This window comes from Simochromis diagramma, unplaced genomic scaffold (genome assembly GCF_900408965.1).
Source record: "Simochromis diagramma unplaced genomic scaffold, fSimDia1.1 OVJJ01000822.1, whole genome shotgun sequence".
NCBI classification, from domain to species: domain Eukaryota; kingdom Metazoa; phylum Chordata; class Actinopteri; order Cichliformes; family Cichlidae; genus Simochromis; species Simochromis diagramma.
Genome location: NW_024387520.1, coordinates 2,119,568 through 2,134,807, shown reverse-complemented (window position 1 = coordinate 2,134,807; position 15,240 = coordinate 2,119,568). Strand labels below are relative to the sequence as shown.

Sequence of the window (15,240 nt, the reverse complement as noted above, 5' to 3'; positions counted from 1 at the left end):
ACTAACAGTACTTCAATGCCATGTGAGAAATGCATCTGGCCCTTCAGTTTACACATCTACTGATCGCTAAAGCCTTATCAGAAATGCTCTGGTGAATGTCAAGAAACCATAAGGAAGGGAAACGGGGACAAAAGGCTGAGCTATGCCAAGTGAACATGAACATGAATTTGTCTGCAAATCAGTGGCAACAGGTCAGAAATTAGAAATTTTGCATTCAAGTTCCAAATTGTTATCAATATGCACAGAGGAGTTCAGGAGAGAGGTACAACATTGAGGGTCTACAGCGTTTGTAAAACAGTGGAGGGTCATTTCAGTCGGTGTTGGGGGATCTTTTGAACACAGACAAGCAGCCATGCAATACCATCTGGAAACCATCTGATTGGCAACAGCTTAATTTTTCAGCATGAAAATGATCACAAACACAACAAATGAATTAAAGCACACTTGGACAGAAAATCTCTGCATTTATTTCCCATTTTCTTAGCAAAATATAAGGCTTAAAAGACTTTTGCTCAGCTGTATTAAGAGAATTTCCCAAGCACAGTGATGCAACCATCCAAAGACATATCATTAACCAGTTATACAATATTTTATTTATTCTGCATCAATCCACATGCGCTGTGCTTAACTTGGAACAATCATATCCATGGATGTGACAAGACAAAGACAAATCTTTGGTTTCCTCAAGGTAATGCAGTTTATTCAACCTCACCCTTCATGAGCTTATGTGTATAATCTTTTCTAAAGCTCTTTAGAGAAATTATGATCTTTTTATATTATATTATTAGCAGCCTCCTCTGGCAGCAGTGTGCCACTTGCTTTTTGTTCTATGGTTTGACGCTCTATTACAACTTGTTTTATGACTCCTGTATAGTTCTGGTCAGCGGTTAGATAGCTTACAAGATATGTGGGTGCGTGTGTGTTGCCACCAGCAGCGGGGTGGCAGGCGTAGTGTTTCAGCACATGGCCTATATTTAACTGGGGGAAGGGGATTTTGAACTTAAAGTCATATCGCCTCTGTCAGCTGCCACTGGCACACACAAAGGTGCAGTGAAACACTGCTTTTTTTTTAAATTTTGAAACTCTAAATTCTTAATGTTCGCTGTTTGTGTGTTTGACTCAGTCTCTACTGATATGCACCCCCACCAATTGCTTTGCCCTTGTCTTACTTGACTCCCCACTTTTCATTCCCGGCTCTGTCTATTTCTGTCCTTCGCTGAGTCAGATGGACATCTCCCAACTTAGAATGACACAAACAGGCGGACCGACTACCAATTCAGAGTGACTCAAAACATCAGGAGGACTCTAAAAAACAATACTTGGAGTTGAAAAGAGAAGATTTGGGGGAAATTACCAAGATGGACGAATGTGAGAGTCTGTATTCGGAGATGACGGAGCTGCAGGAGTTTCAGTGTGAAGCTTCAGATGTCATGAGCCAGGATGATGAAGATGAATTGGAAGAACTACAAAACAGGTGATTTACAAAAAAAAAAGAAAAAAAGAATCTGAATAACCTCATTTTTATTCATATTATCTCTGTTTTAGAGTGATTTTTTTAAATGTTAGCTCTTTGTCTCTGAGCTTCTTAGCATCAAATAATTTGTTATAAACAAGGAAAGGAGAAGATGTAGCTCATCTCCATCTGGAAAACATAAACTCAATTTAGTTTCCATTAATCTCCATTAATCTAACTTAATGCCTTAAATAATCACGTAAAGAAGTGTTGGTGTGGCAGCTATATCAATGTTCGATGTTGTTCACCACCCCATGTTTTACATCTCATTTTTATACTAGTTTCCTCTACTTATTCTTCCCATTTCATAAATAGTAGAAGAAACTGATATGTTGGATGCATCCCAGAAGGCCAGGCTTCGCTTTTCTAATATTACATGAATGACGCCTTGGGACGTCACCTTTCAGGGGGCTCTGGTGTATTCATAGCCGGAGGGATGGCTCAGAGCGCATCAGATCATTATTTTTTTCAGATCATCACTCTCACTGGCAGCCCCGCACCAAACACCTGGTCTAATGCTGGAGATCTACAAATCTCAAGTGATCATCTTGAGAAAAGATTAACTGGTGTTACTGTGCTTTCATCTTAGTTTAACTCAGCTGCCTCGGTGGTCCAAAATGTTGCTCGAATATGTTTTGATTTGATTAATTGCTTTGTCCTCAGGTTATATTTCCATGAGCTGTGCCAAAAAAGATCTCCTCTTGCAGTCATGCCTTTCCTTCCTCCCTCCTCATTCCTCTCACTCTGTCAATTCCTCTCTCCTTCAGTCTCCGAGAAGTTGTCCAGGACCCATCGGTGAAGCCCAAGCTCCAATGCCTAATGGTGGATCCGTCGTTCTCGATGGTAACAGTTCAGAGCGAGGACAGTGGTATTGTTTGGGAGACGGCCTCTAGCCGCTGCTCTACTCCGTGGGCCTCTGAGACGAGCTCCACCTCTGAAGCTTACAGTATGGAGGGCTCTGGAGCTGCAGGAAAGATCACCATCGTCTTTGATGAGGAGAAAGTAGTCCGCAGGAGGACGAGGTCTGGAGGAAGAAGCAGTAGGCTCGGGGACAGGCTGAGCCGACCTGGTAGCTCAAGATCGGCTTCAGCTCTAGGCGTGGAGAGACCGGAGATGGCAGAGGTTTCACTTCCCAATGTCAAGCAGGAAAACAGCAAAACAGAGACGGACTTGGAGGAAATCAAAAGCAAAGATCAGCAGCTTTTTAGTTTGATTTCAGAGGGCTATGAGATTCTTAACATTAGAGTCCCCTCTAAACTACCCACTGTGGACGAGGAGGAGAGTACAGAGCTGCAGGACAATTTGTCTTATCTGGATCAGACTCCAAAGATCAAGTCTCATAATCACATTGAGTGGGCGTTGCAACATAATCAAGTCCTGCCAGAGGGGGAGGAAATACTGGAACACCAGGAGGTACTTTTCTGTTTCATTTGAAAGATTGTTATAATGAACTTTTTGATCTTTATTATGCTTCATTTGTCAGTTTAAGTGTTACAGTGCACTTTTTGGATTGAGATGCTGATTTTAATTTCTCCACAGCCCTCAATGCAAGATTCTTCTCAGCCATCAGCAGACACAGAGCGTGGACACACACCCACTCAGAGAGAAAGCACCAGTGACATTGACTATTTCGAGAAGTTTACCCTTTTGGATGTGGTGGCTTCTGGAGAACAAGCAGAGCTGCAGGAGGAGTTTAAACAGCCTGCAGCAAAACTCCAAGCTGAGGAACAAAAGCCTGCTGGAGAAACAGCCACAGGCACCCCCTCTGCATCTGAGGACTCTTTCGTGTTTGTTTCGGACGTAGATATAGTTGGGGAACACCTTGATGAGGTCTTCTATGGAGAAGGACTTTCTGCTGATGCACTACATCAGAGAGAAGAAGACAAGACTGAAAGCCAAGGAGGGATGAGAAGCAGACGAGAAAGCCAGAGGTCAACGAAAGGGAGCGGATCAGTGTTGTTTGAGAGTGAAGAGACCACTCTCACGCCCATCTTTATCTCTCCTGGACCTCCTAAGATCATTGACCCGATCCTGCTGGAGGAGCCCACTGCCATGTCCTTCATGTACTCTGACCTTTACGAGGATGCTGTGGGTGAGAGGAGGAAGAGTGACGAGGAATACTCTGAGGCAGAGAGCGTGGCATCTGAGAAGTCTTATAGGAGACGTTTGTCAGATTCAGAGGAGGCACATGGGTACCTGGAGAAGTTCATTTTAAAAGACGAATCTCCTACGCTGGATGTTCAACCGGAGCCGGTGGCCAGTGAGAGCGAAGGAAGGATGATGTGGCCGCAGAGTAAGTTTGAAATGACAGGATGTTTAATACGAGTGCCAGAAGAAGAAAAGAAAGAAAAGGTAAAGAAGGAGGAACCAGAGGTGCAGGAAGTGCAACTCTGTGAGGCTACTCAGGAGGAGACTATAGGAGTGACCTCGGAAGATTCAGGTCAAGAGTCTAAACCACCAGAGAAAAAAATGGAAGATCAACAAATGAAGCTTGAAGATAAGACAGACAAGACCGAGTCTTCTGAGTGCAGCTCAGAAAAGCCACTTCCTGAAACTCACCAGGCGGACTGTAAAGTAGACCATACACAACAGAGTGAGGGTCATCAGAGAGAAGAAGAAAAAAAGTGTGAGCAAAGCTGCACTGAACCTGAGCATGCCTGTGAGGAGGTGTTAGAAAAGACTGATGAGAAGACACCTGTAGTGCGTGCAGATATAGAAGCACCTGTAAGCAGCGAGGTGCCTCCTGCGGTCAATATATCTGAAGTACAAGCAGAAGCCTGGAAGATGAGTTTGTCTGAGGAGGTTGTTTCTGACACCAAAATAGAGTCTGCTGATGAAGAACTAGTAACCAAAGCAGAGGACTTAGCTGAAGTGAAGGAACCTGAGACTGTAACACAGGAAACGTTCACTCTGACTGAACCCTCGGCTCAAACACCAGCGTCACAGCACAAAGAAGCCGAAGACGTTGGACCTGTTGAGGTTATCACAGACTGTGATGCTGCAGTGCACACTGTTGTGGAGGTAACGGAAAAAGCAGTGAATGAAAAAGAGATTCAAACCCAAGTTTGTGTTGATCTTCAGGAAGTGAGAAGTATTCCTGAAGGACACGAACCTCTGACAGGGGAAACTACTGCTGAGGACAAGTTGGATAAAGAAGGGTTAGAGGTCACAGCCACGTCCATTGAAGTAACCAAGCCTGTTTCAGAAGCAGTCATGACAGATGCAGATGAGAAACTTCATGCAACCCTTAAAACTCAGCAGAAGCAACAAGACATGGCTGATGGTGGATCAGACAAAACAAACTCTAAAGTACCCGCAGAGACCAGTAGGACTTTGGTTCAAGACATAGTGACCGTAGGTGATGAGCTAATCCTCCTCGTCCCCAAAGGAGAAGCTGTAGAGATGGATGTAGAGATCAGCCAGTGGTCAGAGAAAGATACGGTTCCTCTCCCTGAGTCTAACAGCACAGCTGAACTTCAGGCACTAGTAGAAGAAATAATGATGGAGCCTGAAGTCAAAGTAGAACCAGAAACCTCTGCAGAAGAAAAAGAACAAACCAGGAATGATTTCGATATGGACTATTCGCCACCTGCACCTGTAGAGGAAGCTGACTCCAAGGAGGCGAAGATTCAGAGACCCATAGAAGAAGACAAAATCATCTTTACTCCCCAAGAGGATTCATATGAAGTGCACAGAGAGGAAATACATTCTGAACAAACAGTCGTAGAACAGATGGCAGAGATTCACGAGATGGAAGAAACGAGCGTTATTAAAGCAGATCTAGTTCCACATGTTGATCTGCACAGAGAGGATGTTGAGCAACAAATGGAGCAAGATTGGGGATTAGCAGAGCCCCCAGATGTGCCTGATGTTGAGATGGAATATGAAGTGATTTCTAAACAGGATGCAAAGGAGATGCCAGAACCTGAAACACAGAGAGATGTGGCTGGGCTATTACCACAGCCTACTCTGAAGAAAGAAGAGGATGAAGAGATGATGGTAGAGAAGGTAGATTATTTCCCAGAAGAAGAAGAAGAAATGATTGAGGCTGACTATGAAATAATCGACGCAGAGGAGGAAATGCAGGCCCAGTTAGCTGCTGAGCTACAGGGGATGGACTGGTTCTGTCTCACCTGTGGATTTCTGATGTCAGAGAAAGACTGCATGTCTGGAGAGCATCACAGCCACGATGTGACTGCCGTGGATACGGCTTACGAAGAAATAAAGGTAATCTAATATTGAAGCACAGCTACACACGCAGGGCAGCACAGTGGAGCAGCAGTTAGCACTATCTGTGTGGAGTTTGCATGTTCCCCCCATGTCTGGTTCTCTCTGGTTCATGCAGTTCGCGGGGTTAGGTTTATTGATGTTTCTAATTTACCTCTTGGTGTGAATTTGAACGGCCATCTGTCCAGATTGTGCTCTGCCTTTCGCCCTATGGCAGCTGGGAAAGGACCTACATCCTACAACTAATGCTGAAGTAATTGCTCTCTATGGTACCTCACCTGATTTTGTCTAAAACAGCCTGTAAGGGGTTACCTAGCCTACAGTGGTTATTTCCTAAAGCCTAAAAACAAAGACAAGAGCAGTAGTCAGGATATAGTTTCCTTTCTGAACTACGATACAGAGTGCAATACAAAAAGTGGCACAGCATCATGAACTGAACAAAGCAGAACACCAGTTTTTATACCGTAAAATCAAATCAAAATTTTTTATTTTCTCTGGTTCTAGAAGTGTTTCATCATTCAAACATGTAGCTGCTGACACAGCACAAAAACCACACTCATGACTGACGAGTACTGCAATCAGATAGCAGCTCATTATCCTACATCTCACCAGTGTTATGAACTCTTGTTATGAACATCACACATTTTACGGGCATTCGTTTATAATAAACTGGTCTTAGATTAGTCAACATTTCCATTCAATGCCAACAGGCCGCCACTTCTCAGGCTGCAGCCAAGCACATTGAATTGTAGTGATGTAACGCTCTGCTTTGATCGGTGCAAAGGTCCAGTGTGACATCATCACGTAGAAAATGATATGCGATCCGTACACACACACACACACACACACACACAGGCGCGCTTTCCTCTCTCGCTGTACCTCTGGGTGAGCTTAGGGTCAGCCATCACGTGTGGAAATGAAACCTTCTAACAATCAGCTATTTTAGTCTTTTTCCTCAAATTAAAATGCAAACAAACACGGATCTGCGTTTTTAGGCTGAAGGTTCAAGACACATTTTATTGCAACAATCAGAGAAAACGCCTAAACACACACGCCTCACTAAGGGATAAGTTATTTTGGCTTTTCTGTGTGGTCTGTCAGGAAACACCTGACAACAGGAGAGGGGTATGTCAGACTTCTGGCACTTAAATGAAGAGAAAGTTGGAACAATTTTAAGAAAGATTGAATGTCATTTCCAGCTGATATTTGAACCAGGTCTTGATGATGTGCGATCCACCATATTTATGTGAAGTATTGACAGCTGTAGAGAGTAAACAACATAAAGATCAAAAGAGCAAAGCTCTAATCTAAGTCTGACTTCAGCACCAAGAAGTGCAGTATATTCAAGTACTCCACAGAGGAGGAAAATTGATCCTGACATGCTCACCAAGGAAACTTAGCAAACCTGTGTCCGGTCCAGTTCTCCAAGCTAGAAATTGCATTGCACTGCTTCACTTCTACATGCACAGGAGGCTGTTTGTCAAACACGTGTTAAAGTGCTCTGTAATGTTATAAATCTGCTCTTAGATGAGAAATTCATGGCATTCAGAAAAATAAAGACTGGGTTATTTTAAGCATCAAACATTAGCCAGCTGACCCTCAGACTAATTTAGAACTAAGATGTCAGGGCCCATAATTTGTGGTTGAATATTATGGAGCCAGCAGTGTGAAGGGAAATACCTTTTCAAGACCACAGTTACTGCTTTGAAAATTTACTGTGGTTATGATTGCTAATAACTCAAAGAAGTGGCTGTTGTTTGGAAAAAAAATCTTAATTGAATACATTCAGACATATGACTAAAGTCTGGCTGTTGGTAAAGCTAAAGGCTATCTCTGTGTGACTGGCCCAGGGTTGTGTGTGCAGGTATGTTCACACATTCTCCTTCAAACACCTGTTAAGACTCTTAGCAGTGAGGAGGTCGGTGTCAAGAAGCAGAGAGCAGAGAGCGATCAGTGACCACATCTTGACCCAGTTAAATGTGAGCTGCTTGTGCTGAAGTGGTGACAGGGGATCGCCGCTGCTCTTCTTCCTGGAACAGCGTCTCTGATGGCTCTCCTTAAAGCTGCAGCAGACTCGTATTTTAACTTCAGGATGAACCCGTTTTATCTCTCTGAATAGTAACAACTTGCGGGAGGGATTTGTTTAATCTTTAAACAAGATAAAGAACTCAACAGAGCAACTGAGAAGTTGTTATCATGAGTAAAAAAGAAAGCATGTTGTTTTCAGTTGGTTAATAATGTTGTGAAAGATGAAACGCCTTCTGTGAAACCCTGGCAGAGATACCAGCCCACAAAGAGATCTGTATTCTTGTTTATCTGCTAAATTTTCTTTAAAACTGTATAATCTTTTGAGGTTACAAACTCTGAGAGAGCTTTGGCTCAGCTTTGGCATCATATGCAAAATATTTCACTTCACACCTTTGCATTATTGTCAGAGTGCTTACAACTGATATTACAATAAGAAGAGATCACTTGGAAGAACTGAACATCATTTATTGAGACAGAAAAACTTTTTAGCAATTAGACTTTGACGATGGTGGTACAAAATCCCAGCACTGACAGGATTTAGGACAGGAGCCCCCCGAAGTCTAGATGCTGGTGGTGGTGAAGATGATGACTACATCCAAGCCTTCTTGGATGGAGCTTTAACTGAGGTGTCTGTAAGGTGGAGATAGGGAGGAGAGTCTGAAAGGGAGAATGACGAGAACACAGATTTAAACCACACAAAGTGGATGCTGATTGGCTCAAAGAAGGTGGGCAAGAAGATGACTGGACTAGAGTAATGATGTCAGTATTGAGACTGACAGGATGGGGAAGCAGTAGTGATGTAAAGACCAGAAAAGCAGCTGAGCACCCAGGAAAGCAGGGAGATGAGTGATTGCAGATCTTCCTTACTGAACTTACACACAAGCTTCATTTAACCTGTAAGTGTTTGTAAAACAGGAGTCGCTGAGTGGTTGGATCTCAGAGCTTCAGGAGAGATCGGAGAACATCGAGGACTTGGTGTCAGAGCTGGAGCTTGCCTACAACTCTGTGGAGGTAAAGCATGCTTCAGTTGCTCTAAGCAGCACTGTTAGCTCATGGTAGAGTTTAATCAAAAGCCTCTCTTTGCTGTTCGTCTGGCTCAGGATCAGTTCATAGAGAGCGAGGCGGCCATGAAGGCTCAGAACAAGGAGATGATGGATGTGGTGATGGAGCAGTACAATAACATGTCTGTCAGCATGGAGGAGGAAAAGAAGACCAAGCTGGAGCAGCTCTATGATCAGATTGTCTCCTTCCAGGAGAGCATTGACTCGGCCAAGGCCATTCTGGAGACCGCAAGCAGAGAGGCTGAGACTGAGGCCAGCGTGAGTCCTGAAGCTCCTCGGGTTCATTGCTCATGAGGGTTTGTGTCAAATTTCTAATAAAATCTTCTTCAATCTGCTCCCCCACTAGTCGCCTGAAGACATTCATGCAAGGTAATTTGCTTTCAATTAAAGGTTTGGGAATGAGTGTGGTTTCCCAGGACTTTAGTGGCAACCAGTTTGGCATGCTGCTTGACCTCCAGAACCTTAACCTGTGGAGCATGCCAGTATGCTGGATATTAAAATACATGAGTGAATTTTTGTTTTATTATTGCATATCTAAGAAGTTGTGACAAAAAGTCAATAAGTGCTAATTTATTTAGCCAAAAACATGAATTTAACACCAAAAAGTTTTGCCAAGAGGTGTGAAGGTCAGTATCATCAGAAGACAGATCCCAGGCATGGATTAAATGTAGTCTTTATAATGGAGATCGTCACTGAATTTTTCTTTAAGGTTAGGTTCAGGCTTAATCTATGTCTGGGAAACTGGATGATAAAGTTGGACAAGTGAGCAGATCGCTCACACTTTAATGCTGATTCACGTTGTGGTTTATGGTCAGACTTACAGCAGCTCTGGACTCAGCCTCGACAATGGAGCTGGGTCCCAAGGGACTGCTGGTGTTTGAGGACTATGCCAAGGCCAACACTTCAAGCTCAAACCTCGCACAGCGAAAAGGAATCCCAGGTGGGTCTGCTGTGAGCTTACCCTGTGTTTGCAGATCTCATGATATCACATGTACGTACGTATATGTGGCATAAAGCTTCCTGGTGTGTGTCTCAGTGCCCCAGAGGCCGACACTGCTGCCGCAGGAGCCGGGCTCAGCCACCAGCACCAGCGTCACAGTTTACTGGAAAGTCAACCCTGGAGATATCATAGACTGCTTCCAGGTCTACTGCATGGAGGATCCACAGGGCGGTAAATAGTTACAGGATGTTTCTTAAACTGGAAAATTGTGGAAGACTAATAGTTGTAGATCTTTTTAAAAAATAATGATGTTGAACAGTGAACAAATTAAAAGGTTTCTGAGTATATAAATGTAAGGAGGTGTTTGTCTTCAGGGTGTTTTATATCTGTGGTCCACAGCTGTGTCAGAGGAGTACCGTGTGACAGTAAAGGAGAGTTACTGTGTCCTGGAGGACCTAGAATCTGACAAGATGTACAAGGTTTGGGTGATGGCTGTCAACTATACAGGCTGCTCTCTGCCCAGCGAGAGACTCACCTTCAGAACTGGTCAGTCTGCACGCCGGACTTATAGCAACACATCTGTTGTCTGATAAAAAAGTTGAAGAACTGCTTTCATTTTTTTCCTGACATGCTTGACAGAATTCAGATTTCTCCTCTGCTATATTAAGACAATGTGCTTGGAAGCAATCTGGCTGTTTGTAGTTTACAGACAAAGCAAGAAAAGTCCTGCAAAACCATAAAGGCATACTTTTCATTAGTTGTCTCTCTCTGGCAGCTCCTTCAGTGCCAGTGATCGACACAGAACGCTGCAGCATCCTGTGGGATTCAGCTACTCTGAGGTGGAGCTCAGCAGAACGGGCTCCTGGACAGAGTTACACTTTGGAGTACTGCCGACAGTATGAACTGGAAGGAGAAGGGCTCAGGTGGGTGTTAACCAGACCGGTAAGCACACTGACAGATGTTACTATACTAGATGTTTATGTAAAATGTTTGTTTGTGCATATACTTTTGCTGATGTGACTCCCAGATCCATCTCAGGTATCAAAACCTGTGAGCAAAAGATTCTCCTGCAGCCCAGTGAGAATTACCTGTTTTACATCAAAGCTGTGAACGAGGCTGGAGCCAGTGAACAGAGCGAGGCTGCACTCATTTCCACAAAAGGTATCAAGAACACACACTTCACAAATCATGTTTAGAAATTTAAAGGATGTACATGACATCATGGGCATGAATGGTACAGTAATGTGGTGCTTTAGATTTCTTTGTATTGTTCTTTTTCCAGGCTGTAATGATTGTGCAGCATACATCTTTAATGCCTTACAAGAGAACAAGAATTGTTTTGTTTTTTCTCTAATCCACACAGGGTCAAAAGTATGCATGCAGGCTTAGCAAGTTGCACCCCAAGAGATGTTTTTTGGTAGCCATCAATAAGCTGACTGAATACTACTCTACTTGGCAGAATCGGTAGAGTTAATTTAAATTGGTAAAAAGAACAGTCCACGGAAATCTTGATTATGATGATTTTATGTTCATAGGTGTGCAACCACCCTACAGAATCTCTGCTCCCCTGCTTATGTTTTTATACTGTCTGTTACTTTTGTCTTGAGGGACGAGGTTCCACCTGCTGAAGGCATCAGCTCATCCTGCTCTCCAGCTCTCAGAGAACCAGACCACTCTGCACTATTCCCAGGATGCACACAAAACTGCCTCGCTCACAGACACACAGTAAGTGTAACCCAAGAACACATCCAGTAGACCTTATTAGGAAAACTCTTTTTAAAATCATCGTGTCCTAAAGGTGTCCATCCATCCTTGGTGAGCTGCTGCCAGGACGAGGGATCTATTACTGGGAAACCAGCGTGTCACAAAGTACGGCCTACAGGCTCGGAGTGGCATACAGCACAGCCAACAGAAACAGCTCACTGGGGGAAAACAGCCTGTCCTGGTGTTTGCAGTGTACTCCCTCACCATCAGGGTAAACATAAGGAATTTTCACCCATTGCTGTGATGTTTCTGATAGTTTTGGTCTTTAACTTCCACTTTTCTCTGTCTTTCTGTCCCTCCAGTTTCAGGTATCAGTTACTCCATAATGACATTCAGTCCAGCATGTTTGTAACTGAGACGCCTGACAGAGTGGGCACTCTCCTGGACTGCCAGCTCGGTCGTCTGTCTTTCTACAATGCGCAAAGCGGTCAGTTATTAGGCACCTTCAGACAGAACTTCACTCAGCCATGCCAGCCCGCTCTGGCTTTGGAGTTGCCTGGCAGCCTGGAACTCAGCATGGTGCCGGTGGTGCCAGAGTTTACCAAGGACAGCTAGCTCTGCTAGTAGCCTAACACAGTGGAGAGTTTACAGGTCACGATGGACTCTTAAAATGTTGAAGAATAATGTAGAAGAGATGATTCCTCTAAAGCTAATATATGGGTTTGTTTGTTGTTAGCTGACGGAAGAACGATCACTTCAAGCATCCTTGGGTTTCTTGAAAGGTGGAATACAAATCTAAGTTATTATTATCAGTACTTCAACCACATAAAGCTTTAAAAGCTAGTTTTCTGCAATTGAATTCAAATTATATATGTATCTAGGTAAAAAAAAAAAAAAAAAAAACTAAAAAGGACACTTTCAATTTAGAAAATAGAGGTTCTATTTCATATAAATGGATTCAAATTAAGTGCTTTGATTTATTTCCCCCATTGATGAGCGAGAATGAAAAATGAAATGTGAAAAATGTTATAATTCTGAACCAAACATGTGACAATCTTTTACTGTTTTTGTAAACGTTTTTCTAATTTCACCCAGTTCATTCAATCCCTTCATCACAGATGCTGTTAGTAAATGCTCTAATAACATATAGACGTCCGAACACAACCACTGCATAATTAGTCCTTCAACAAATTATTACTCAAGGTTTTTTTTGTTATTTTTTTGTCACCACAAAGTTTTGGACTGAGTTTGTGTCTTCAAACATACACTGTGGCACTTTTTAAACTGTTTCATAATGTGAATATGTTTGTTTTGTGTAAATAACCTTTTTAAAGAGATGTAATCAGTTCTTTGTTTCTTATGTGTGACTGTCAACAAATGCAGATCAGCTGTTTTTCTTCTTCTGTCTTGTAAAAACGGATTTTTCTGGTCTGAAAGAACATGATTATTTTTCTATCTGCTCAACTGAACTAATTGGTTTGACTCATTTACCATCCAGCCATCCTCCCCTTATCAGGTTCAGGGTTTGATGAAGCCTGTCTCAGCTGTCACAGAGAGGCAGAGTACACCCTGGACCGGACACCAGTGTGTTGCAGGGACTGTCGGAGGAAGCTCCACATAGAAAGGACCCTTCATTTGAACCAAACACCTCTGTGCTGCAGATGTGTTTTGACTCATTTTCCTAATAATATGTCACCACTAGGGGGCCTTGGTGCTCCATTAACTGTATTACTGTCTTTTTAAAAATAATCTTTCTGGAAGTTAGGAGAGAACTGTAAACCTGATCTGAACCAAATGACCACAGAAAGAAACTGAAATCTAATAATTTTCCAGACAAGCTTTTTTTTTTCTTTTTTGGTCTTTGTCCTAAAGATCGTATTTCCACCCATGTATTTGTTACTCCATTTAGACTTTCAAATCCCCTTTTATAAGCAGGTTTGTGAGCCACAAGCGGTCATCACAGTTACATGCTTTTGGAGAGGACATTCGCAGTTATTGCGTCATTATTTTCCAGGCAATCACACCCTTTCCCCCTTCTCACTCACCTCTGACACCTTTTATCATTTCTGGGAAAATGGAAAGAGGGAGGGAGCAGAAATGTGGAGGGTACACACATGCAACACATCAGTGACCAGATGCTCCATGTGATGTACTGGATTCTTCGACTGGAACCTGGAGAAAAGCCCTCTGAAGAGGGACAGCCTTCCTGTGGTGGACAACACTCTGCTGGAGCCACCAGATTTTTCTTGATGCTATTTAATATTACTTGACAAACATATTGTTCCAGCACAGAAAGGCAGAAGATGACTGAAATTTCTAACAGATCCAAAATGTGGTATTTATTTCCAGCTACTGCACCCGCTTCCCAAACCATCCAGGAGAAATCTGAGCATGATACTCGCCTTCATGTGACCGACTTGGACAATACCTGGAGTCAAGTATGCGTCGTTTCCTCTCAGCTTTCTCTGCGATTAATTCTTTCCAGGCTGAAGGCCAAAACTAGACAAAGAGCCCTCTATCCTCCCAACATCTAAACAAATGATCACAGTCAGTCAGAGAGGTACGGCAGGCAACAGAGAAATCTTCTGTAATTGTTACTGGAAAAACCCAAAAGCATGCCTTGATGCATTGGCTTGGTTTGAGGATGGAGGAAAGATCAGCATTCAGAAATTAAACAGGATGGCGAGAGTCTGTGAGAAAGTTCTTGTCTGGTGTTAGAGGACATTTTGACTATTGTTCAATCACGCCACAATATTCAACAATACTGGGGGAAAAAAGCCAGAAACAGTTTTTATCATATATGTAATTTAATAGACACTTACAGATTGTGAGCAACAGAAATTACAAATATAATTTTGGATATATGTATCAAAATGATGAAGGACACAGTTAGCATGTTGACACTTGTACAAGACACGAGAAGTCATGAAGGCACACTTTTCCCTTATGGTCCTTACAAGACGGCTGACCAGCATCCCCCCCCCCCCTTCCCCCCAGCACATCTGTTTCAGAGCACGGTGCTTTCAAGGGCATGCAGCCATGAAGTGAGTTTTTGAAGGTCTGAAGTGAAGAGAAATCATATAAAGGAATCACACGGAGTACAAACACTTTATCGAGGGAATTTCTAACTTTGTGGTCCAAATTATAGTGTTTAAAAAAAAAACCAAAACAAACCAAGATAACTAATGAGACATTTCCAACCCTTTCAGTCTGTGGCACAGGAAATTATAGCAGCACAAAATTGAAACAAAACTGAGCGAAAATGGTAGTGGGAAAAAAGAAAACGAAAGCAACAGCAGAAGTGAGTATTTTCTTACAGCCACATGACATCGTGAACAAAAAAAACATGATCCTCGGGTCACACACAAATATAATGCATGGATGGCCCTTCTCTCACCTTCGTGTGTCTAGCAACAACATTTTGAACAAGCTGCTCCTTTTTAGAGGAAACAGGAAGTCAATTTCATTGATTATCCTCATAACAATATTTACAACTGTACACTCTGTACACAGCAGAGGAGCTGAAACAAAGTTAAATAAGTTAAATTAGTTACTCTTATAGTCATGTCCGCGCACATACTGTACATTACACCCATTCAAATGTGAACAGAATTTATGGAACATTTTAAAGTGGACACGAGGAAGGTACTTAAAGAGATCCTTGGTGGTAAAACATGTTAAGTGCTCTAGCTTAAAAGTGCTCTACTGTAGTGACCAAGGTCTCGAAGGTGTCCTTTAAACGAAACAAAAAAAACAAAAAAAACAAA

The 15,240-nt window shown here is 42.7% G+C and overlaps 1 protein-coding gene across 1 annotated transcript; it reads left to right on the top strand.

Annotated features, from left to right (window-relative positions):
• The first annotated feature begins 917 nt into the window (after positions 1-917).
• Positions 918-14,855, top strand: cmya5 (cardiomyopathy associated 5). The gene is made up of 14 exons (XM_040019586.1): positions 918-1,474; positions 2,281-2,926; positions 3,053-5,740; positions 8,684-8,779; positions 8,869-9,087; positions 9,176-9,198; positions 9,645-9,769; positions 9,866-10,000; positions 10,169-10,315; positions 10,545-10,692; positions 10,797-10,930; positions 11,377-11,494; positions 11,568-11,744; positions 11,836-14,855. Exons 1-14 carry the CDS (start codon positions 1,359-1,361, stop codon positions 12,086-12,088), a joined length of 5,025 nt encoding a protein of 1,674 aa, XP_039875520.1. The 5' UTR covers positions 918-1,358; the 3' UTR covers positions 12,089-14,855.
• Positions 14,856-15,240: the final 385 nt, after the last annotated feature.